Consider the following 25,386-nt stretch of genomic DNA (forward strand, 5'->3'; position numbering starts at 1 on the left):
TCTGCCAGGAGAAACGCACCGCTGTCTTTGGGTTTTATTTTTCTCTCTGTGTGCCTGTGACCATGACAGACCCTCCTGGCAGCCAGGACTCCGGTCCGTTCTCTGTGGAGCCATGAAAGCGGGGACAGATTAATAAAACATCAGGGCTTCTTCAACAAGATTATTATAAGTGGTTTTCCTGAGTGTTGGTTGGAGTAAGGATCAGAGAAGACGGGGATCCATAATCCCATTTATCTGAAGCCATATAATCTTCCTGAAGCTCTTTAATGGTGTCCAACTCTTTAATTATGGAGCAGCCACATGGGCTGCTGCAGCCAGGCCTGCCTGCATGCCCGCGGCGGGGAGCGGGGGCGCGGGGCTTTCCCCACCGGCAGCTCCCCTCGGGCACTGCCCCCCCGCCCCCTTTCCGGGGATGCAGGGGGGCCACCGGCCCAGCCGTGCTGCCGGCAGCTTTGTGCAGCTCACCCAGCTGAGATCCCGCTGGGGGGGAACCAGCACCACCCCCGAGCCCCCTCCGCAGCGCTGGAGGGAGTGCAGGAGCCCCGGGGGGAGACTTGGGGGAGACCGGGGCGGGGGGGGAGTGCAGGAGCTCCGTGGGGAGCCCCGGGTGTGGAGCGCAGGAGCCCTGGGGGGAGCCCCGGGCGGGGAGCGCAGGAGCCCCGGCGGCGGGGGGGGGAGCGCAGCAGACCCGGCAGGGGGAGACCCGGAGAGAGACCGAGGGAGAGCGCCTGAGAGCCGGCGGGGAGGTCGGCGCGGGGGAGCCCCAGGGGAGCGCAAAGGACCCGGGGAAGGGGCAGCCCCGGAGCAGCGGCGGGACCCGGCGCAGCCTCCCCGCCGGTGCGCGGTCCCGCCGCGGCCGCGCTGCCTTAAGGGGGTGGCGGGCGCGGCAAGTCCCGCCCCGCCGGCGGCCGGTGCGCGGCCGGGGGCGTGTCGGGGCCGGCGGCGGGGCCACCCGGCCGGCCCCTCGGCAGCGGGGCACTGACAGCCGCCCCGAGCGGGCACCCGGCAGCCGGGCTCCCCCGCCGCCCCATGGGCCGCCGCCGCCGGGGGGCGGGCGGGCGCGTGCCGCCGCAGTGAGCCGGGCCGGCGGAGCGGGGGGCGGCCGCCGAGCCCCCGCGCCGCGGGCACCATGGACAGTATCCTGGAGCCCTTCCCCGCCGAGCGGCTCTTCCCCGCCGCCGGCACCGGCTTCCTCGACCTCGGCGACTTCAGCGAGGCGGATTTCCTCAGCAATGTGGTAAGGGACGGCCGGCGGCAGCCCCCCGCCTCTCCCTGCCCCGCTCCCCCGGCAGCGGGGCCGGGACGCGCCGGCGGGGCTCGCTGCTGCGCCCCGGGGTCCTGCCGGGGGTGCTGCCCCCCTCCGCTGCGCCCCGGGGACACCGCGCCGGGCAACGGCGGGGGGGGTCTTAAAACGCGCTTTTTTGGTGGGGTGATGGCTGGGGGAGAAGCGGGCGGTCCCGGGCGGGGGGCGTGCGAGCTGCCCGTGGCCCCGCTCCGACCGCCGGGTGCCCCCGGGAGACCCTCGGGCTCGGCGCCCCCGCTCCCCTCCCCGTGCAACTTTTCCTCGGAGTGTCGTTTGGGAGGCGAAGCATCTCCCGCTCGGCCTTGAGGCCGGGCTGATTGGCTTTGGAGAGAAGGGTGAAGGGGAAGAGTGACTGCGGAGGGAAATGCGTTGCCAGTCCCAAGAAACCAAAGGGACATGGTTCGCCCCCAGGGAAGCCGCTCAGCCTCTCCCAGGAGCCGAGTCCCCGCTCCAGCGCTGGCCCGCGGCAGGCGCCCGGCTCCTGGTCCTGCCCCGGCTGTCCGGGGGCGGTTGTGCGGCGGACCCTGCGGCCTCTCTGCCAGGGAGAACCCGGCCCTGGAGCAGGAGGGGTTTGGGCTGGGGGCATCATCCCGCGCTGGGCAGCGGGGCACTGCCGGCACCCGGGGCTCCGCCGGCCTCTGAGCAGCCGCAGCCCCGGACAGGGAGCCTGCCCCGGACAGAGGGGCTCCAGCTGCACCTTGTTACCCCCTGTCACAACGCTGGCACCTCCCGCGTTCCCGGGGCAGCCCTGAGTGTCCCTGAGAGGTCCCCTTGCAACGAGAGCAGGGGAGATGCCAGCAGCACAACGCAGAGCAGGGGACAGGGAGGGGAGGGCTGTAGCCATTAAACACCTGATGGATCCGCTTCTGTTTTGCTACGCGAAAGGTCTCCAAACCCTTCTGCGCTGCCTCCCTTGTGGAGGAGGCAGTAGAGATGCGGAATCTGCATAGACGTGAAGGCACCCCACTTGGTGTGTGGAGGCACTCCAGGTCTGGGAAAGACATCATGCCGGCAGCCCCATCTCTCAGAAACCTCACCAGCTCCCGATTTCCAGGATACCAGGGTGCCTCAAGGGCTGACTCCAGCCGGGCTCTGCAGGAGGCAGCTCGTCCCGCTGCGCTCAGGCAGCCCTTCGCATGGCCCGTCACCCCGAGACTGAGCGCTCGCTCGCACTGCGAGGACGTTTGCTCACATCTGAGAGACCTGTTGTTAGGAGTCGCGTGCTTTTCCCTAGTTCTATATACATCCAATGTGGATGAAGCTATGCTGATATGAAGTGCTTTATGCCAGGAGCATTAATTCCCTGAGCGAAGTGAAAATAGGATGTACTGGCAGCAGCCCTTTCGCCTAGGTGCAATGCAGGCTGCGGTCAGAAGTCACGGAACCTCTAACCAATAGAGGTGGTGCCTTTTTATAACTTAAATACAACTTCTGCCTGCAAGCAGACCCTGTGAAAAAGAAGCTTTTGTGTAAGAGTGCCATCTGGTGCCACCTGCCAGGACAGTGTGTTTAAAGTGTGTGGTGGCCATGTGCAGGCTGGCTCTGTCCTGCCTTGCTTAAACGGCCTTTCTGCTTGGAGAGCTGCTTCTGCAAGGAGCCTACCCTTACATCACGTTAACTAGGTTGCAGTGACTCAAGCTTCGTTGTGCTCAGCTTACAAGTAGAAAGGATATTTTTGTGTGTGTGGATTTTTTTCCCAACTGCCAGCACCACAAACTTCTGCTGGAGTGTGAGAGTCAAGCCAATACCTTTTCTTCCTGCAGATGATAAACACAAGAGATTCTGTAGCCACTTCTCGCCCACCAAATCTGTTGGTGATACAAGTGCCAGAACATAATACATCACCCTCTTTGTTCTCACTCTGCATGACAACATGGGGGAAGGAGCACACTCACATTTTCTTACTAAATCCAGCAAATCTCCCGGGATCTTGAGATGTGTTGAGAAGTTCTTTTTACATAGAACTGTGCAAAGCATCACCGTGCACAATAGCTCACAAAGTTGCCAGTGCCTTTGCTTCAAAGATGGGCAAACTTATCCAGATATTGTTCAGCAAGCATTTTTCTTAGTGCAGGCCAGGAATTTTGGCCATAAAATGCCAGTATGGAACTTTTTCTGAGGAAGATTTCCTCCGTTTGGAAAGGAAGTGGAAAGAAAAGATGGATGAACCTTATTGCAGAGGCTGTGCTCCTTTGGGGCAAGAATTATGCGTCTCTAAACTACTCTCCTTTCCTGAACCTTGGCTTCTAATGAGTCATCTTGATCTTTAAAAAATGGTTCTCCATATTGTTCATCTGAAGTTGCGACAAAGAAATAATGAAGGCATGTGTGTAGCTGCAGCCTCAAAAAGGTCTGTGTGCGTGAAACAGGAAAAAAGAAAACCCAAACGATTTGAGTAAGTCTGGGGACTGCCACTCAGATGAACCTAGCCAGGCTGGAGCAACAGGCTGACAGAAACCCCATGAAATTCAGCAAGGACAAACGGATTCTTGCCCCTGGGACAGATGGAGTGACCCACCACAGGCCATGGAGCAGTGCTGGGCCCCGGCAGCAAAGGCAGCTAGCAGTCAGCAACAGGCGGGCGGTGGCAGATGGTTGGAGGGCAGTGATTATACCCCTTTTCCTGACAATCATAAAACTGTGTCTGAAATACCGTGTCCAGTTTTGGACTGCCTGGCACCAGAAAGACGTTGATAAATCTGAGCATGGCCAGAGGATGGTCACCAAGATAGCTGGGGGCTGGAGAGCTTCTGTGAGGGGAGGCCGAGGGAGCCGGGTGGGCTCAGCTGGAGGCAAGGTGGCTCCAGGAGGACCTGGCAGAAGCCTGCCTGCGCTGGTGGGGAAGGGATGGAGAAGATGGAGCCAGGCTCTTTCCAGAGTTGCCTGGCAGGAGGATAAGTGGTCGTAAATTGGAACGGGGAAAGTTTAGCCTGGGTATAAAGAAACAGCTTCTCACTGTGAGGAGAATTAGTGGTGGATGAGGCTGCACGGAGACACCATGGAAGCTTCATCTCTGGAGGTTTCCAGGAGCTATCCGGACAAAGCCCTGAGCAACCTGTATTTAGTGCTGGACCTGCTCTCAGCAGGAGGTTGGGCTGGAGACCTCCTGAGCTCCTGCCCAACTTGCATGAGTCTGCCATTATATGATGGGGTTTTCAGGTTTTTTGGAAAATCTTAGGGAAAGCAGAGTCTGCTTGGTACTTGGAGGGGAAATCTCCAAGGGACAGAAATGTTTCTTTTTACTTCACTTAGCTTGTGCTAACCAGACTTACGTGTGATGACTACATTATCAACAGCATTAGCAGTCTCGTTTTGCTCAGGAGTCCACATACTGCTCTTGAACTTAGGCAGCTTTGCTCATCTTTTTCTGCCAGAAGGACGTACCGTACATGAAGCCGATCCTTCACACAGTGCCGGCTTACCAGTGTCACCTGTCTGCCTCCTGCCCAGCCCAGCATTTCTGGTCGTTCCTGTGAGCACCCATCTGTTCACTTATGGTCTATTACAGCTGCGCTCACGGAGCTCTTACTTTCTCTCTCAGCTCTTATCAGTGCCATGAAACTCTTCAAAAGCCTTATTTTTTGAGTCAGATTCACCACAGTGCTTCACTGGGTTTGTAACACTTCAATGTCAGAATGAAGCCAGAATAAACCAGCCAGCCAGAAGTCATGTGTTTCTTTTTAACCCAGTACCTCAGTGGGTTTGTTTCTTCCTTATGTTTCTGTATTTTATAGTATGAAAAATACCTTCAAAGATGACTTTGGATGTTCATGTAAACACAGCTCTTTTTTTGATTCTATGGGTTTCAAAGCATATTCTTTACCTCTTTCTGAAAGAGAGACATCAAGGCAAAAAGAAATACCCTACATGCTAGTCGAGGTCTGCACTGTTAGAAGTTGCAAAATAGCAATTCAGGCTGTCTCGGTGGTGCTAACCCAGCTCCTCTGCAGGGCGCACGGTGACGTGCCCTTGCACTGTGTGATCCTATATGCCCAGCCAACGTGACAAGCGGCATCTTCTGAAGCCTACCAGGGGACAGCAGAATGGGAGAACCGCTTGTCTCTGGGGGTTACTCCTTGAGTGCAAACTGGGTTTTGTGCTTAATGTGTGCTGTTCCCTTTAATGTTGTCCCGGCCCGCAGAAAAGCGGAGAGTGGCAGGACTGTTTGTAGTGAGCAGGCTGAGAGCAGTGCTGGTGCAACTTGTGAGGGGAGCCTCCCCTAAAGATAAAGAGGGACTGTTCACCATGAATGACCGCTGCTCTTGCAAGAAGCCTGTACACACTTCTTTTCCTCTTATGCCTACTACAGGGACATAAATAGCACTTTAGTGGTGCTTAGGTCTTGGGCTGACCTTTGGTCTGAGTTTCATGCTATGTAAGCTCCCTCTCACCATCTCCTTACACAGTGAGGACAAATTGCTCAGGCAGATCGGGTCATCCACTTCTCATTCCTTCCAGCTGCTCTAATGGGAGCTGGGTCTCTGGGATTGATGGTAGTCCCTCATGGGGACATATGCAGCATTTTGGGCCTCTGTTCCCATGCCTAGTAAAATTTGGTCAGTGACACATCCTTGATTAGTCAGCCAAGTACTGGGTAAGGCAAGACTTTTTTCTTTAAATTTTGCTTGGAACTTGTCAGTCAGAGATTCCTGTGGGATCTGGAGCATAGATACAGAGAGACCTGCTGGGGCCATCAGACCTGGCCTGATGGAAATCAATCCTAAAATAACAGCTCACAGACTTTCCTATTTCATTAGTCTCTTTGGATCCACCTTGTGGTTCTTCCACTTCATGTCCATGCTGCTCCTTACTGTCTCACAGCAGGACTTACACCTGCAAAAGTGCCAGCAGCAGGATGAAACCAGAGCTGAACACAGAAGTTCATGAGTCTTTGAGCCTACAGCATCATCACCATAGGGTCATCACCAGGAAACGTATTTCCATTTTGGTGACAAAGACAGGGAGAGACTTGAACTTCCTTTGGAAGACTCTAGGTCAATACTTTCTCCACAGAGACTGGGGATCGTTTGTGTGTCCCTCCTAGCTGCCAAGAAACTGATAAACATTTGGGATAGTCTTCCTAATAAAAATGTTCATCTGTTGGACAACTGTCTGCATCTGCTGGGCATCTGCTGGCCTAAAGGCTTGTCTCAGCTGAAGTGGGAGAACCCTTTGACTGCACTGGTAGGCCAAAGCTAGGAGAGAGGTTGCAACTCAGAGCAGGAGTGGAGGAGGAAGGCATGCATCCTCAACAGGGTTAAACAGTGGAGACAGAGCCATCGTCTTGGTGGGGAGAAGCAGGAAGGACTTTGGTGAAGTGCTTGCAGAGTAAACAAAGGGAGGGCTTGGCAGGAGGTGGAAGCACATCTGTGCATACAGTCCGCTCTCACTGAGGGAGGGTGTCAGCAGCACCAGATGGGAGATGCTGGAGCTGTGTGCAGCTCAGGCCATGTCTGCCAAGTGATCCCCATCCCCTCTGGCATATGGCAGCCATTCCATGCCAGCACCACTTTCAGAGAGGAGGAGACTTGAGGTCTCATTTGTATAGATGAGACCATAGAAAGCCTCTGAGGCTGGCCCATTGGACCTCCTCCTGGTACCAGTGCAAGTGCCTAAGCATGGCATCTAGTGGCTTCTGAATCCCAAGACAAGTGTTGGGTTCATTGGTGCAAAGTGGCTTTTGCTGCTCAGGAGCCCATCTGGTGCTGCACCAGTCCCACCCCATGCTGCACTAGTCTCATTCGGCACTGTGCTGGTCTCATCTGGTGCTGCACCGGTCTCGCTGAAGCCTGGAACATAGCTGCCTCTGGTCGAGAGGGAAATTTGGAAAGAAGAGTGTTTTCTGAAGCAGCCCGTTAAAGGGAAATTTAGAAGCAGGGATTTCACAGCCACAGGTGCAGCCCCACTATTCAACATAGGGCCAGGCTGACACCTCTGCAGTGTACTCCTGTGTTTCCTCTGGGAAAGGTCTACTCCTGCACTTGCTCCTTTTTTTCTCAGCACTTCCCTGTAGGTTTTTAGACTGTAGAATTTAATTAGCATGTAGTATATTACTTACTTATTATTTAAAGTATTCTCAGTGTTAAAGGAAGCAAATGAAAATGCTTAACTCTCTGAAGCCGCCTTTGTGATGGCTACATGGCAGGTCCTCTTCCCATAGCCACAGGTAGGATTGTGCTTGATCTGAAGTGCATATTGTACCAGTGCATTTCAAGGCATGAGTCAACCCACGAAAGCCTGTGAATCCTTGTCCTGTTGTAGACAGTCCACTGCAGGAAACTAGATGGTTTGCAAAAGCCAGCTGGTGACTTTTCTTGCTGCAGAGTTACAGAGGAGCATGTAGGGCACCAGGGATGAAGCTGACCATTACAGCTCAGCTAAGAAATGGCCAATAGCTGTCTCTTGGCCTGGTTTGGCTGGAAGATTTCCCAGGGAAATTCCAGGTCTGTGCTGCAAGGTCAGGTGCTGTCACCTATGCTTCACATGCAACCTGGTGGCCAGCATTGTTGTTCTTCAGGAGAGGTGTCTGTCAGAGGAGCCAAGTGTGTGAGTCCTCACTTCCAGGCCAATCTCAGTCCTGGGATTCCTACATCCCACCAGTCCTACCCTTCTGCTGGGGACTGTATTTATCCTCCTTTACACATCTGAACTGCTGGCACTTCATGTCTCCACATGGGAGATAAGAAGTGAGAGCAAGGGTGGAACCAAAGCCACGCTTCTCAGCTGAGCCCCATGCTGGCACTGTGTCTGTCCCACTGCAGCAGGTGACTTCTGTGTGTGCAACTTTAGTGTAGTTTGGTATCCGCTGGCTGAAATCACTGATCCTGATTTCAGGCTGGCAATAGGACAGAGTGAGTGTTTGTGTGGAGCCCTTTTCTTACTCTTTCCTGTCTTTGGAGCTCAACTTGTTGTGTTGTGAGTCGTTAGTTGTTTTCTTGGGTTATCATCCCTCAGAGCAGAAATAGCTGAAAGGTTGTGAAGACCCGAGGGCATGGCCAGAGCAGCAGGGGACTGCAGGTAGCATGCTGAAAGGCAGGCTGTGCCTTTCGGCCTGGTTGCTCCCCACATCTGCTGTGCAGTGTTTACATCTCTCTAACTTATTCCCAGCTGCTCAATAAAACAATTTTTTTTTGCTTCTACTTTCCTGTAGGGTCACATCATTTAAGGTTTTCTTTTCCTGTAGTCTCCTGAACACCCCAACCTTCCCCTCACCCACCCCTTTCTGACTTCTTTACCCACCTTCTCTCTTTGCACCTCTGCTTTCACTCCTCCTTTCTTAAATCTCTCCAGGGCTGGCTTTGAAATCACGTGGAGCTGCTCTGGTCTGGTCAGTGTCCAAGCAATAGATGCTTGACACTGATCTTGACACATTGTCCAGCCAGAATGAGGTCTCATGAAGGTTGGAACTGCAGATATCCACACACTTTTTCACTCCTTCCTTTCTCTTCCTGTTTTATCTTCTTACTTTCTAAGACTGCAGAAATTCCTCATGCAGGATGGAGGCAATGTGCATGGCTATTCTCCCTGAAACTAGTGTGTAATATAAACCAGTGCTGGGGTAATTAGTACCATCTTTAGGGCTCAAAGGTAATGACTTATGTGAGGTCATTCAGTACGATCACTGTCCAGCCTGTTCCAGGGGAAACTCATCCCTGACTACCTCAGAAAAGTTGCTTTTGGCTTCTTGACACTGTGACTTTGTCTTGATTAGGAAAAATGTTCGTTTAGGTCAGTCTGGCGGACCCGATTAGCAAAGCCGGCTCAAAACTCAGTTAATATTTTTCCTAGAATAGATGCAAGAGAACGTTCAGCTCGGCAATCTGTGTCAGGAGTTCCCCTGCAACAGGAATGTCAGGGCTCCCTTGGGAGGAACCTGGCAGCAGAGGCTGGAGGAGAAATACAACTTGGGCCTGACATCAAGCACGTTACACAGGAGGGAGCTGGATACAACATTGGTTTTGCACACTCATATTGGATTGTCAGCATCCCTCCTGCAGGTGAGCTTCCTTAGACCAATGCCCAGGGAACTTCCCCCATGCTGAGATCTCCACCACAGTGTCACGGGGGCACTGGATTCTCCTCCCGATGCCACAGCATGTCCAGGTGGGAGCACTGCAGCTCCAGAATAACACATCTCTGCTGACCAAGGTGCAAGGGGTCTACCTTGCAAGCCTGCTCCTGGCTCTGCGGTATTTGCAGCTCCCCCTGTCCCAGGAGGACAGCTTTTCCCTCCAGAAGGGGAAGCCAAGGCAGAAAGACCAGGGTGAAGAAGGGGACTCAGGTCCAGAGCCTCGACAGCTAACTGTTGCCTGTCACAGCAGCTTGATGCTAAATGAGCCCCCTAAATTCATGACAGTTGAAGGAAGGAGCTGGGCAGGTGCTTTTGGCTGAGCTCGCTGCTGCCCCAGGGGAGGGAAGGCAAACCAGGCAGCTCAGGGAGGAGGAAACCAGCTCTGACATTTGTAAAGACTGTTGATGGAAGATTTCTTTCAAAACCTTTTCAGTCTGTCGGTCTGAGAGCTCTTTGCCCAGGGGCTGCTGGAAATCTGGCTCTTCTTTCCAAGCAAATGTGGCAGACTGAGAGTTGATGAGGTGCTGTCGAGCCACAAATATTGAATTGCCAATTGAATGGTGTTGGCTTTGTTTTTGTTGTGTTTTTTCTCTCCTTATGGACAGCGGTGCAGTGAGGTTGTCGGGAATGGGAGAACTGTGTTTTAGTCCCAGCTCTGCCAGTTACTTTGCATGTGATCCTTAGGGTGTCACTTGCGCAATGCAGCTTTCACTCTGTATAAAATAGTACACATCCTTATTCTTACTGACATGGGGCAGTGGCATCAATGGGTGAAGCAGATTAATGAAAAGTTAGACTGGGGTGGAGTTTTGCTAGTGGATATCTGCCACAAAAGGTCCATAGGAGCTATTGCTTTGCGTCCCTGGTTAGAGTCTCTTTGAAAGGCTTTGCAGCTATACATGATATTTGCAATGTTTTCAGTTTGGCAGGGCCATCCTCCACTGATGTCCCTGCTATCTTTCACCCTTCTTGTGTTCCTTGTCCCTGGGGACTGCACGTGTCTGATTCTGACCTCAGATACTTCAAGCAAATCCGGAGAAGGCAGTCTAAATGACTGCATTGGTCAGCATCAGGATTTCAACTAAAGTACTTGGGCCATGCTGTTGTTGGCCTGACCTCTTCAGGCCTTACTGAAAACCAATTAATTTGTACTTTATAAAACCAGTGAATGGACTGTATTCATACCTCATCCTCCACTGCATAACCAGACCCTGGCTGAGTCACAAAACCTAACTTCTCCCCGGTTTTGGCACAAATTGCTGAGGGCACCCTGTTAAATTTCTGCCTGAAATTGCTGCATGGTCAGGGCTATGCTGAGTTCCCAGGCTCCCAAACTATGTTTCATCTGGTTTGTGTCTGAGGAGAAGGTACTGAGCTGCAAGTACCAGAGTGCAATGGCTTTATCAGTCCCCAAGCAGGGCAACTAAGATCCACGTCAGTCCCTCCCGCTGCTCAGTGCATGGTTTTGTGCTCTCCCTTTCTCTTTGAAGGTGCCTTTTCCCTACAGTAAGTCTGCCTGACCTGTTGTAAAGTTAGGATTTCCATCGTCCACTGGGAAGAGAGATGCAAAGGTTGCTTTCCCATTCTGCGACACTTCTCCTGCTCTTCAGGATTTGTCAGATATAGTTGGCAGCGGTCCAGCAGCTGGATTAGCATTAAATAATGAGCAAATGGCCTGCAGCCCTTTTTCAGACCCAGGAAAGCACACACCTTTCATTCTTTTTATACATGTCTTCGAGCCCTGTTTTTATCACATTGGGAAAGAGCTAAGTCCCAGATGCTGCTCTGGTCAATGCTGGGGACAGAACAGAGGGTGCTGCACTCCTTTCTTTGTCGCTAATTAGTACCAGGATGGTAGCTAGAGGCTGCTAGCTGCGAGAGCAAAACTGTTCTCTCCCTCCCCTTGTAACTGCAGCCACGGCGAGCAGTCAGTGGCAGCTGTAAGCAGCTGTGGTGAACTGCAGCAGAGCAGAAGCAATGCTCATTTCTTAATTTTCCTGCATGCTTTAGGCTCCAGAGGAGCAGCTCTGGTAACCTCCTCCTTTGTAGCCAGAGGCTGAAGTCCCAGGTGAGATGAAGGCATTACTATGTCAACCCCAGCAGCTAAACGGTGTGATGAGGTCACCCAGCAGCCTCGATATCTAGAAGTAAGTGCCAGAGATCCATGTCCAGACCAGTGCCCCATCCGCTGGTCTCAGATGCCTTTCAGATATTTGATGAAATTGGATTGTATAGAGTTGCCAGAGAATTTATTTATCTATTCTGGGAAAGGGAAGAGGGAAGGAGTCCAGGAGGGATGGAGAACAGGGAAAGAAAGAGGGAAGAAAAAGCAAAGACAAGAGAGAGGTAGCTATGCAGTTAGCATTACTGAGCCATCTGGACCTGTTGGCATGGCCCCAGCTGGACAAGCTCACAGGTTTATCCACAGCATGATGTAATCTCCATCGTCCAGCATTTGAGTTTTCTCCTTGCACTGGATGGCCTCATATCTGGTGCATGTCTGGAGCGGGCATTTTGATTTCCTGTTGCTATTTGTGGACTTTTCCTGGCCGATCCTCAAGAGCAGCTCGGGCGGTTTGCATTCCTCAAGTTGAAGAAGCAATGCCATCCCGCCGGCGTGGAGTGGAGGCCAGCCATGGCCAGCCTGCTGGCTGGAGCGGGCCAGCCCCACGCAGGGAACCAGCTGTGGTTTGCACCGTGCTGCAGCTGGAGGAAGGGTGACACCTCTGCCTGGTGCTTGGGACACTGCAGCCGAGCTCAGGAGTTGACCAGCACAGAGGACTGGCAGGACCACCCTTCCCAGCCTCTCGTGGGCTTCCCTGCCCTGCTGGGTCTTGCAGCAGAACAGGATGAAGGATAATTTTATTTGGCCCAAGACCTATTCCTCCCTTTGGTAGATGTGAGTAAAAAGCAATCAATGATCTCAGTCCTGCTCCCTTGCTAATGCCGGCACCGGGGATCACCAAGGCCCTTGGCTGCCCTGTGAAGCAGGTGGGCTTCCCAGCACAGGGGAAGGGGAGCTATGGAAGATGTGGTCCAATGCTGCCAGGCACCCACCCTTGCTAGGGAATAGGCCTGTAATCTCCTTCTCTCCATCGCTCAGTGCCATTTCCAGGAGGCAGTGCAGTCTAATGGGAAGGACTCAAATGTACATTCCCTCTGTGGGAGACAGCCGCACCTCACCAAGACCAGCCAACTTTTTTTTCTCGAGTCCTTGCCAGCACATGAAGGGAAGAGAGTTTGACCGTCCACCTCCATAACATCACACTGTTTGAACATCTTTTAAGTTTCAGGAGCCACACAAGAGCAAAGTGGTCTTCTTTGCTACATAAAATCAATGTGTGGAGGGGCAAACAGTAGAGCCTTAGGTCCCCTCCTGCCTTCAGAAACAGAGCAACTCCCACCCTCCTGCATGGCTGCAAAGGTCTGAGATGCCCAGAAAATGAAGACAGAACTTCTCTTCAGCGTACCACTGCTGCAAGCAAACCTCAAACCCAGCGATACAAGCGGCCTGCTTCAGAGTACGCCATTCTTCGCTCTGACTCAAGAGATGTGGGTAGTTGTGTGATGAGCAACAGTCTGACATGAGCACACAGTACTGCCTCCCTCACGATGCCTCACCCTGCCCACTTAGCTTTGCTTTCTCCAGGGGCTTGGGAACAAGGAAGTTGAGTGCAGTGACCTCCAGGGAGCAAGATTTTGTTCAGCTGAGAATCCTACCGTCTGCTTCAGAAGTTGTCCTGGTTGCACCCGGAGGGAGCAGGGCTCTGCTTTCATAATACCCCGGGGATGGCTTGTCCACCAGGGATGGACTCACTGGAACCACAGAGCTGAGCTTTTCCACCCGACTCAGCTCTGCTGAGCAAGAGAGTAGCTGAGGAAAACGATGGCCTCTTTATAAACCAACTGGCAAAACTCTTGCATCTCTCCTGGGAAGTGGCCAGGGATTCTGAGTCACTGCTTAAGTGGGTTGCAGCCAAGGTAGTCTTACCCAAGACATTAAGTGAGAGAAGAGAGATACACCCAGGAGTGCCAGCAGAAAGAGAAATAGTCATGACCATAATTAATAATAATAATATAATGATGAAAAGATTCAGAAATGCACTGCCCACTCCAAAAATAAAGTTTGAGGACAATTCAAATGCTGTAAAGAAAAGAGAAGAGAGGAAAGAGTCGAGAAAGACCGCCAAAGCCTGCATGTCAGCTGCAATGCAAGGAGTCCCATCCAGCTGGCCTGGGTTCAAAGAGCTCCTATTGTCCAACAGCATTTCCAAGACACCATTCAAAACTTTCAGAAAATGAACCCAAGATGCAGGGTGAGATTTATCACACAATAAAGACAAGCCAGATGTGTGCACCCTTTCGGAGAGAGAGGATGGGAGGAAGGCGATGGAGGAGCAAAGCAGGGGAGAATCAGGCAGCAGAGGCGTGAGGGAGGAGGGTGGCATGAGGAGGTCTGGTGCTGTGAGCATCCAGGCAGGAGCAGGGTCTGGGTGTGTCTGGGCTGGGACACACACTTGGCACTTGTGAAGGGTTTGATGTGTATGGAGAACTCCATACTTAGGAAAATTCACTTGGCATCGGGATTAAGGGGCAGACAGAGAATATCTCACTGATGCTTTTTCTCTTTTGTTGCACATAAAACCATGATGGATACTAAGAGGTTATTGTTACTTCTGGTCCTGGATAATGTACCTGCATAATAAGGCCATGTCTGAAAGGATGCCCAGGAGCCAAACCACTGTAGATTTTATCTTGATTTTCTAGGGCTCGCATAGCCTTCATTAGTGCATTTGCAGCACTGGCCACCATGGCAGGGCTGTAACTTCTTTTGCCCACAGGAATCACTCACTTCCACCTGTGATTTGATTATGTTAAAATCTAGCAATTAATTATATAGAAATGTAATTTAATCTTTGAGTCTGCTGCTAACGTGGAGTTACATGCCTACAACCTGCCATCATTAAGTAAGTCCTCAAGTTCTCCCTGCCTGCAATGAGACCAATGGTGTTTCTGCTGTCTGCAGAATAATCTGGGAGGGTAGCCGTTGCCATACCACACTCCACAGATTAAAAAGTGAGTTGGTTTAGTTCTCAGGAAGACTTCTAGTAGTAAGGACTTCATCTAAGAGCAAAAAGCCTGAGAAAACACTTTGGAGTTTTAAGCTAGAGAGTCCCTCTTTGCAATGACTCATGTGTTTGGTGGCTTCAGTCAGCTTCTACAACAGGTTTTTTTTTAGAAAGGGGTGGGTTTATCTGAAGACTTTAAATTAAGATATGTCTTCCTGTGAAGCTCAGTTGCAGATGATGAGTTTGAAGCAGGAGGCATGCACCTGCACTCAGCTATGTAAGGAACCATATTTGGTTACCTGGTTCCTCCAGTCCCTGAAACCACAAAGCCATCCATTGTCTCATTGAGCTGCTACAGGGGTGTCCAGAGAATGGATTCCCAACTCCACCAGTTTCTGCAGACCTCCCTCCGATGCTGGGGTGCAGATGCCTGCTTGATCTGACACAGGAGCTTTCAGGGCAGGTTGTCAGGGCATAATAGGTTTCCTATCTTCAACAGAACATGGGATCTTTTCTTCCCATAAGCTTCTGACTTTATTTGAGTGCAGGATCCCAGGCATCTTCACATTCCTATTTCTTTTCACCAGCTACAGTGTACTTGGCTGCTGGGTCTCATCATGGAGAAGTGTGGCTTGAAGAGGGGATAGCTGGGGAGACAGGTATTGGGAAACGGTTTTCACAAGCTGCCTTTCTCCCTTGGCCTTGATTTTCATCCCACGGTTGAAGTGACTGCATTAGCTCTGACCAGTTGGATCTCCATCCTCATCTTTGGAAACACAGGGCTTTGACCCTTGTTCACCAACATCACACCTTTGTTCTCCCCCAGGATGGTGTTAATCCAGGCTGTCCCAGTAGTGAAGAATGGCCTGAAAGATGTTACTGCCCTTTGCAGGCTAGGAAGGATTTCCCCATTCTCCAGAGACTCTGGTTTCTGCAGCTCCACCACTGAGGTGAAAATGATACCCTCAGCACTGGAGCTGAAGTTGAATTTCCTATCTGCTGCTCAGGGCACAGATTTTCCACTGGGATATTGGCAGCAGGTCAGAAATCTGCATTCCAAGCTGAATTGCTTTGAAAACAGTCCTGGTGCGGGACCACATTTAGTCTGCTGGTTGCAAAACCCAGCTTTTGCCCAGCCTGGCCACTGAAGAGAATCCCAGCTCTCACTGGCTCAAGATTTTGGGTGAAAATCTCTCACATCCTTGATCAGCTGGTCCAGACTTAGTTGCTCTGTAATTGCCCTTTTCAAAGGCCCAAAGAATGAAAGCCACCAGTAACGTTTGGTATTAGCTGCATGCCTCAGCTTTTGGACTTGAACAGAGCACAGCTATCTTCCTCTTCCAAGGCCTGCTTTTCTTTATGGGTCTCCAGGGACCTGCCAGGGGACAAAATGTGAATTATCTCCAATTTTGTTCTCTGAGCACTAAAAAGAAACAGTTTCAATGAGGCAAATGAAGCTGATTGTAAAGATAATACAGACCATGCCTTCTTCTCCCCTTATCTCCCAAAGCAGATTTCCTCTGTCGCCCAGGGTGCCTGTCCCATTGCTTAGATTGCCTTTCTTGTAAGATGTAGAAAAAAGGCCCATAATGGCATGGGGGTGACAAGCTGTGTAAGATCAGAGATTTGCCAACTGTGGTGGCTCCAACCCCATATTGGGCAGGGCCAGAATCTTCCAAGAAAGATGGAAGAAGCGGTGGAGCGGTATTTATTCCAGTTTATTTTGGTTATTGAATAAGCTTCCCCATCCCACTGACTGGTGACTGACTTGAGCGGTTGCAACTCTAACTCATTTTTGATTGTATTAGAATGTTCATGCTGTATTTCATGTCTTTTGACTGTAACGCTGCTCCACTGCAGCATGGCACCATAGTTCACAGTCACGCAGAGTAAACCAGTATTTTCTTTTGTTTGCCCTGCCTGCTGCCTTTCATCACACCGCACATCCCTCTCCATCAAGCAGAATTTTTCCCTAAACTGTACAGGCAGACATGCCACACACAATTAAATCCATGTAGTTTCAGGGTAGATTTGCCTCTAGATTTCCAGGGCTGGGCCAGAGCTGCGTCCTGAGGTTGTGCAGGGCAGAGCTGCCACATGCCAGCGGGCATGGCTGTGGAAACCCAATTGTGTTCTGGCTGTACCTCTGTGGGGACTGAGAAGGGATGGATGCATTTGGGCCCTGCAAAGGGCACGCCTGGGTGGAGGTGGGTTGGGGTAACATATCAGATAGGGCCTTCTTGAAGATGATGGATTATATTTTCACACATAAGGAGATAAAGTTCATGTGAACCCCCTCGCCCTGATGCTACAGCAGCTGAAAGACTCCTGGCCCCCGCTCGTGGTGTGGAGTTATGGTGTCACTGGGAGCCTGCTGCAAACTCAGCTGAGGCTGCCAAGTTAACACAAGGACGTAAAACACCAATTCAGACAAGAGGGTGGTGATGACGATACAGCTTCTTTCTCTCAGAGCTACTGCTCTTGTGAAGTCTCTGTCTGGAGACTGTACTGACCTTGGCTTGGGAGGGAGCAAAGAAGAGGAAGAGACCCCTGCCAGCTTGCCCAGGGGTACCTGCATTCCCATGGAGAACACCTCCCACGCATCTCCGTTTGAACGGGGCCCAGCTGCCACCATCATGGTTCAGAAATAAAGGCAGCTTTGTTTCATAGTAAGCAGGTGTCTTCAGTTCTCTGAGCTCAAGAAAGGCCTTGAAGGACAAACTTTTTTTATTTACCTTTCATAGACTCCTAGAAATAGCACCCAAGTCTTCTGCCGAATGAGGGTTGAGAGCAGCTGATCTAAATGTTCCACCCAGAGAGGGTTGTGTCCACTTCTGCATATAGTTTAAGTCCTGCTCCAAATGTTTGTTTTTTTTTTTATCAGAGTCGGCTGCAAGGGAGTTAGCTGTAAGTCAAAGGAAATTTGGGACATTTGTTGCATATGTAGCATACACGCAGCAAAAGCTTGCTGGAAAGCAGAGGCATTCCTCTTTATCCTCCAGGGTGCTGCTGCTGGGAGGAGAGATGCTCCTGTCTCTGCAGATTCAACGAGTCTCGTGCAACAGGCAAACTGTGTATTGTAGCTGCTTTCTACCCCAGGCCAGTGGAGCTTGGTTTGCCTTAGGAGAGGCTGACATCTTCACTTTCCTCCCTAGCACGCACATACCCAGTCTGCACCCTGGCACCCGCAGGTGGTTTGGGGGCACACAGATGGCCATGCCACTGTGGCCACACCGTGATGGCACCTGTCTTTTGAACCACCTTGGCCTGGGCTCTGCCCTACTCCACAGTTGTTGGCCTCGCAGAGCACCTCCACACTACCACAGCCCACACTGGCTGCTAATCCTGTTTATGCTGAACATGGTAAGCCCAGGTACGGGTGCACCATCGTCCATGGCTCTTCTGCCACCACAGCAGCTGGTACCTTCAGTATCTACTTCAGGGCCACTGGGAAAGCCAGTCTGGCAGATTTCAGCTTTCCACATGCTTTTTTCTCTCTTTTTATTCTTTCTTTCAGGGGCAAAACCATTTAAAGACTTATCTTGCCCACTCGCCCTGCACCTGGGCTCCTCCCCAGTGAAAAGCAGGCTCAGGAACTCTAAGCTGGGTGTTTCAAAGCTACAATCCCAGCCACAGAATTTTGATGTGGTGTTGTGTGTATGCTTTCAACAGCATCACCCATTCTGTCAGCTGAGTTTGTTTTTTCCCCCTGTTAGAGCTGTAGGAGGGGGGGGAACCCACAAAACCTTTATGGCTGCCGCAGCGGTTACTGCAGAGGGTGGGAGCATTATGTACTGGAAGGGGTAGGTCTCCCGGAGAGGCTGGGACCCTCTGAGGTGCTCGCTGAGACATCCCGGGATGAGGAAGAGCCATGAAGGGGCAAAGGTGAGGCCTCCTCTGGGGCACCGCCCGCGGAGTGCTCTCCCTGCCGGTCTGCCCCGCCATCTCGGCGTCCCCTCCGGCCTCACCCTGTGGCAGAGCCGGGCGGCAGCCGTGCCGTGAGGAGGGGGTGCCCGGCGGGGCCGAGCCGTGAGGAGGGGGTGCCCGGCGGTGAGGTGCGGCGGGGCCGGGCTGTAAGGAGGTGCCGGGCCGTGAGGGGCCGGTGTCCAGCGGGGCCGGGCCGTGAGTAGCGGGTGCCCGGTGGGACCGGGCCGTGAGAATGGGCTGCCCGGTCATGAGGAGGGGCTGCCGGGCCGTGTGGCGCGGGTGCCGGGCGGTGGTGAGGAGGTGCCCGGCGGGGCCGCGCGCTGAGGTGAGCCACGGCGGGCCGCGGGCCGCTCCGTCCTAACCCTGCACTCCTCCCGCCCGCCTCGCGCCGCTCGCTGGCAGCCGCTTCCCATTGGCCGCCGCTCGGCTGCCTCGGCCAATGGGCGGCCGCAGCTGCTGGCCGTTGGAAGCGGGCCGCGGAGACCGTTAACCGCCGGCGGCGTAGGAGGGGCGGGGGCGTCCGCGCTCCTGCCTGCCGCCCGTCGGAGCCCTCAGAGGACCTCGTAGCTCTCAGAGGTCTTCAAAGCCCCTCAGAAACCCTCGGAGCCACTCAGAGCCCTCGGAGCCCCTTCAGAGCCCTCGGAGCCCCTTCAGAGCCCTCAAAGCCCCTCACAGCCCTCACAACCCTCTGAGCCCCTCAGAGCCCTTGGAGCCCTCAGAGCACCTCAGAGGTGCAGCAGGCCCGGGCCAGGCTCGGCCGCAGCCTCAGGCTATGCTGCCTGATGCAGGGTGAAGTGGCTGCAGGCACCCATGGCCCAGGCGGGGACCTGGGTGGCTTGGATTGCTGCTGCTCCCTCGCTTCAGGGTAGTGCCTTGCCTTGGCACCACTCTCTCAATTGCCTTCCCCTGATTGTGTCTTGAGCCTCTGTCGTCCCTCCTAGGTCTTGTGGCGCCTAGTGCTGGAAATTGTAAATCCAGGTCCTTTGGCACGGATGCGTGGTGGAAGGAGGTTTCCACAGTGAGCTGTGCCTGAGCCTTGCTGGGTCTGCACAAGGCACTAGGGACATGGCTGCGGCTGCTGCTCCCGAGGACTAACAGCTTGTAGCATCTTTGGTCTGAGGGGCTGCAGTCCCTGCGGGGAGGGAGCTGATGGCACAGCTGGCCTGTGGGAAAGCAGGCCACCTGCCTTGTTTTCAGTGACTGTAAACCCTCCTCTTTCTGTCATTGTGCATTATTCTACAGACAGCAATAAATTCTGGGCTTGGTTCCAGGTCAGGCTCAGTCAAACCCTCCATCACTTGGAGGGTGTCAGGGAGGCGTTTGGTTCACCATAGAGCCCAAGGTCGCGATGCTGAAAGTAATCACGGGTGACTTGGGCGTTGCCGGCAGTCTCGGAGGAAGACTAAGGGGTGCTGCTGGCCAGGATGCTGTCCTGCTGCTGAAGGGAAGCTTGCACCTGGTTTGGCCTGGAGGGCTTTGGCCATGCCATGCAGGGAAGCAAGAGCAGCAAGGAGGTGGCAGGTCAGTGGTAAGCTATCCAGGCAGGTGGGGGGCCTGGGTGGACCAGGCGTGGAGCAGCAGGCAGCTGTGGTACATGGCAGGAGAGAGCAAGAGCAGTGTGGGTCAGGACAGAGGGACACCAGTGGGGTTTGAGAGAGGCAGGAGGTGGTTGAATGATCGCTTGTGCCCCTTGGGGTACCCATGCTCTGGCTAGACTGTGAGGAGAGGTTTGCACAGCATCTGTCCATCCTGCCTGGATCTTGTTAATGCTGTCAAGACCTTCGCTTTCATAAGGTCTAAAATTTTAAGGAGAGCAGAAGGACTGTCTGGAGTGTATGGGCTCTTCTTTCCTGAAATATAAAGGAAACCTCGGCTGTGCAGCTGGAGTGCAGGGGGCTTCATTCCTTAGTGAAAGCAGAGAAGGGAAATGCAGATGTCACAGCTGGGACAGGAGATTTATCTTGGCAAGCAAAGAGGAAAAATACTTTCAAAAAGAAAAGAGAAAACTCAGAAGAATCCCCTCCCCATATGTACTGCCTGCCAGCACGAGCAGAACCTCCAACCTGCAAAGGCCTTTCGTCTCCTGGGCCTGGGCTGCCGCCCAGCTGGATTAGCCCCTCACTGCTTTCTCTTTGGAGCGAGACCATTGGGGTGGGAGCAGGGAGGCTGTGAGAACAAGGCTGATCCTGAAGGGAGATTGTCTCTAAACAACTCAGCTGGAGGTGGGAAGAGGAAAGTCACAGTCAAAGGATGGAAGCGTGAAAGGGAAAAGGAGGGACAGATGCAGTCAGGGTGATCACAGAGAAGTGGATCCAGGAAAAGGAAATTATCCCCTCCTCAGCCATCCATGGTGCTACTGGGCTTCAAGAGTGGCACCTTAAGGGATCCCATGCACAACCAGGCAGGCGAAGAGGCTTAATGCCTCAGTCTTTGCTTGGGGCCACCAGAGGTCTAACACCAGCTCCGGGTGGCGGGAAATAGAGAGCTTGCATCTGGATGTCTGGATGCCTTACATTAGCTCCCAAGATAACGGTTGTACAACAGGAAAGGGTGTTCAAATGAGAAATGCACGCACGCACATACAGTGTGCTATTTAGACAACCCTAAGCATGAGGTCAGGATGAAAACATGTGGTGGAAATATGTTTGGAAGAGTCAGTGCCTATGTCGGTCACCAGGAGTGGGAGGGAGCAGGAGCCAGCAGCTGACAGATTCGCACTCTCTCCCTGTGGCTGAGGTGGCCTCAGCTCGAGCAGATTCTCCTGTTGCACTGGAGCAGCTTAAGACACTCTGTTGGGCCTGGAGATGCAGTGGTCATTGCCTCGCTGTACCTGCACACGCTGGCTTGTCCCCTTCGGGTGCTGCCTCCCCATCCTCCCAGAACTGTGGTAGGGGGATGGGCAGCCAGAAATCGGGCTTGAATCAGGGAATCCAGCACATCCTCACCATTGCGTTTCTGTCCCTTGGCTGCCCCCTCCCTGACCGCTCACTGGTAATACAGCTTTGGAAACACATCTCGTGCTATTTCTTGGCTTTGGAGCATAGTTAGAAGGAGAAGGAAGGAGGGTGTGAAAGGGAGGGGGAGATAGCAGGAGCGAATAATGCAAAATGAGACTGTGCTGTGAGCTTCGTATCCCATCTGGAAGCTGTTTTCCCCCAGTACACTTCACACCCGCTCCCTCTGGGCCAGGATGGTAAGGATCACATTTCCCAGTTGACTGGTCCCCCTTGCTCAAGCCAGAGCCATCTGCGTGAAAGCTACTTGAGATATCTTAAAGGAGAATCTCAGCAGAGTTGCAGAGTCCTTCATTGTCACAATCAGAGATTCTTGGCCGGTTCTCTGAGGAGTGAGAGCTGACTTATCTCAGCCTGGATGGAAGGTGCTCTTGAGGAGACAGTCTTAAGCCGTGAGGAGGCTGTGAGAGGGTGAGCCTGCTCTTGCTTTTGTGTCTCTGTCCATCCCACCTTCATTCACGACCAAGTCCTGTGGACTGTTTCTTGGACCTTCCACCAACATGTGCCTCCGGTCTGCCGAGATCTTTGCTGCCACAACATCAGCAAGACCCTCCCCAAAGCCCAGCACAGTTTGTTCATTTAGTGGCAGTAAAAGCCTTTAGCTGTGCTGGCCCCTATCTGGGTGGGAAGAGAGGGCTAGTGGCTGCCCAGGACCTCCTTTGACATGTGGCTTTCCAGCCAGGATAAAGCTACCCATCCATTCGGTCAGGTGATAAACCTGCTTCCGTTAATCGCTCAGGTGCTCTGTTTCATGCTCTGCCATGATCCACACAGCCCTGAGACACTGTATCCTGGGACCTGCAGTTTCCTGGAGCCTTCTGTCTCACACACATTAAGGAAAAGTATGGCTGAAACCTTCTCTGAGTTTTGCTGGATAGGTGCAGCTCCCCCAGCAAGGCTTGGGTGGGACAGAGTTTGCATGTTCCAGGTTGGCAGGCTCCATCTAAACTAATTAGCAGCAGTTTTGATGGCATCTATCCAAAATAAGCTCTGCACTGCTCCTCACTATGCCCATCACGGCTGGATCTGGACAAGAGGACACTTTTTCCTGTTAGCATGTGGTTGCATGCATGGCTGTCTTTACAAATCAGAAATCTAAAGTTAATAATACCTGTTGGCATCAGGTGAGAACAGAACCAAGCCAAGAGACACAGCAGTCTTCCTGGGACGTGGTGGCTTAGCTTCCTGCTTGTCCTGTAGCTTCTCTCGTGGATATAGCCAGCTACAAAGCCATGTCGTTATCTTTGTTTGCTTTACCCTTCCTTCTTCTGCTTTCCTCTGCCTCTTGCCACCTTCTTTGATGGCTAAAATAGCAAGCTCCAGCTCTGTGACACCTCTACATGCTCTCCCTCTTTGAGCGGGTCTGATCCTTGGTGCACCCTTTGATAATAAAGACCCAGCAGCACAGAGAGGGGTACGTGCCCCAACATTGCTGGATTCCCAGGGAAGGTGTGAGTTTCCTTCTCTGCTTATCACCCTTCGTTTTCCCATATTGTGCAGTAGGTCTCTGTCTCTCAGGAGAATGGTCTCCTGGGGGCATGAACTCCTGCATGTCTGGGAGAACAGTGTTGCCTTCCTCCTCCCTTCCAAGTAGCAAGGTCCTCCAGCAAGCCTGCTGTGTGGTGTCTAAAAGAAGAACCAGAAATCTGCAATTACTCCTGCCAGTGTTGATGCCCTTATTAAGGCTCTGATACTCAAACTCTTGCACTCCTTACACATCTCTCACCCCATAGCCACCACTGGGGAGATTTTTTGGCTTCAGAATAAAACCAGAGGCACACCTTCACCTCTTCCCTTCAGGTAGGTTTGTCCTACAGTAGGAAGACTGTTGATTGACCAAGAGATCCTTGTTCCAGGTGTGGGTGGGATACCGTTTAAAAGAGCTTGTGGAACTACTGCATAAGTCCATCTTCTTAAGTCCCACCTCTGCCTTTGTTAATGCACAGTTGTGAAAGAAATTTGAAGCACGTGGCAGAGTCGCCAACAGCTCTCCCTGCAGCTCTAGCTCTGCCTCTTTTCCAGAGTTACACAGTGATTCTAGTTTTGATGGTTCCAACAATATATATGATTTGAGTGCTTCTTGTTGGATCCTGGTTCTACTGTGCTGTCGTGGTGCATTGGCAGCCAGAACTCTGAATCCCTTCACTCTTCTGTGGTTATGTTCTCACCCTTACCATAAGGCTGTTGTGTTCATATCCTGTGTTTGCCTGGGTTGTTTAGAGAAAGCAAGACAAAGAACAGCTGCTATATGAGCAAGCACTCTCTGGGGTTAATGCTCAGGACTCTGGACCCTTTAACCCTCCGTGCTGTAGGATAGGACAAAACCTGGCTTTACAGTGTTTTTTAGATAAATATCTAACCCAGTTCCATCTGCTGACTCAGCTCCCTCTGAAGAATGGTTATGCTCGGCACAGATGGGAGGTGTTTTCTGTTGCTTGATTCAAGTGCAGAAACGCTTCTAGGCAACTTGGAAATGGCTGGGTAGATTTTACCAAGCTACCCTGCCAATTCTGCTTCCGGTATGGGAACAAGTGGAGAAAACTTCAGCCCAGACAGCCCAGGGAGGGCCTCAACACTGGGATTTAGCATGTGTGTGCCTTCTCCACCTTACCTGCACATGCAGTGTCTGCCCTCCCAGGGGAGCCTTGGATGGTGGTGTGGTGGGCTGTCACTCCAGGCAGTGGAAGAACAGACAAATGGGAGGGACGTGAAGGGAGGGAAACCTCCTCGTGTCAGGTAGAATGCAGATGGCAGGACTCCCCCTTATTTCCAGCATGCTCTGTGGACATGTGAGTTTTTAAATTGAGTGGCTGAGGGATGATGTTGGAGGGTGAAGGGGACTGACATGTTGGAGGTGGCTGCAGCTCACCATCTCCCTCCCCCACTTGGTGGGAAGCATGGGGCTGTTCAGCTGGAGCTTACTGCACTCCCCAGCCTCCACCCCAATCCTCTGACAGCCAACATAATGTTGACAGAGTGATACTGTGCTCAGGTAAAACAAATATACCTTCCTGTAGGAGCAGGAACCTGCAGGATCCGGCATCCGGGGTCCTCTGGCCAACTCCTCCTTTGGTCTGAGCGCTGGGGAAAGAAAGCAGCTCCTCTAGGAGCCGGGCTCTTTCCTGAGCTCAGCTCTCACACTGGAATTCATTGGCATTTATGTCTCCACTCTAGGACCTGTGTGCTCTCTCCCACTCTCTCATCCATACCCTGTTGCTCTTGGTATTTCAATATGCTGCTTTCAATGCCTTTCTGCCCACCCAGATGCTTTTCCAGGCGGGGGGGACCCAGTCTGACTCTGCTGAGCTCTCTCCAGTTCATTTAAGTTACACAGTTCCGTCTGTGTAATACAGTCACTTGAATGTATCTGTCTTTTCTTTCCTCTCCCTGAGCCAGAAGCCTCAATCTGCCAGCAAATGGGATAATTTTTCAGCTGGTGTTTGGCAACCATAATTTTTCTCCCTGCCCAACCAATGCTTTGTTGTAGCAAATGGAAAAGTTAGTGATTTGACTTCTGAATAGGAGGATATGCCTCAAAGGAAACAGGTTCCCTGTAGCATCAGGAGCCTGACTCTGCACTGGCCATATTTACTGACTGTTACTGGAATGATTAGTGGAATGATTGTTTGTTGTTAACAGCCCATCTGTAGTGTTTAAACTTCATTGGGGAGCCGAATTTCACAGGCATTATCTGGCTGGAGGACAGCCTCATATGGTCCACAGAGGGGCTGTGAAATCCCAGAGGAAATTAAATACAACAGGGGGCCTTCCTGTTATGTTGATCCAACTGATCTTTTTTTCTTGTGATAGAAATCAGCAGCTGGGTTGATGTTCTCTGGGGCATCAGAGTGCCTATTGCTGCTGGCAGAGAACATGAGAAAGTGTCTGTCACCAAGGACAGGTGCTGAAGACCATGATTTTCTGCCATACTTGCATTTTGTCATCACAGAGGCTTCTTGCCTCTATTCAGCTTGTTGTCACAGTGAGATGATGCTGGGAATT

General features: G+C 52.4%; 1 protein-coding gene across 3 annotated transcripts in view; it reads left to right on the forward strand.

The window, feature by feature from the left end:
* Positions 1–946: 946 nt before the first annotated feature.
* The window catches only part of CREB3L1 (cAMP responsive element binding protein 3 like 1), a 47,041-nt gene continuing 22,601 nt past the window's right edge, over positions 947–25,386 (forward strand). The window contains exon 1 of one of the 3 annotated variants that reach the window (XM_055793401.1): positions 947–1,237. In XM_055793401.1, the coding sequence (XP_055649376.1) occupies positions 1,130–1,237 (108 nt within the window). In that variant the 5' untranslated portion in view covers positions 947–1,129. Of the gene's footprint in view, positions 1,238–18,169; positions 18,329–25,386 lie in introns of those variants that run through there. The other 2 variants (XM_055793396.1, XM_055793402.1) reach the window with 2 other exon arrangements.

This window comes from Falco peregrinus, chromosome 1 (assembly GCF_023634155.1).
Source record: "Falco peregrinus isolate bFalPer1 chromosome 1, bFalPer1.pri, whole genome shotgun sequence".
Lineage (NCBI taxonomy): Eukaryota > Metazoa > Chordata > Aves > Falconiformes > Falconidae > Falco > Falco peregrinus.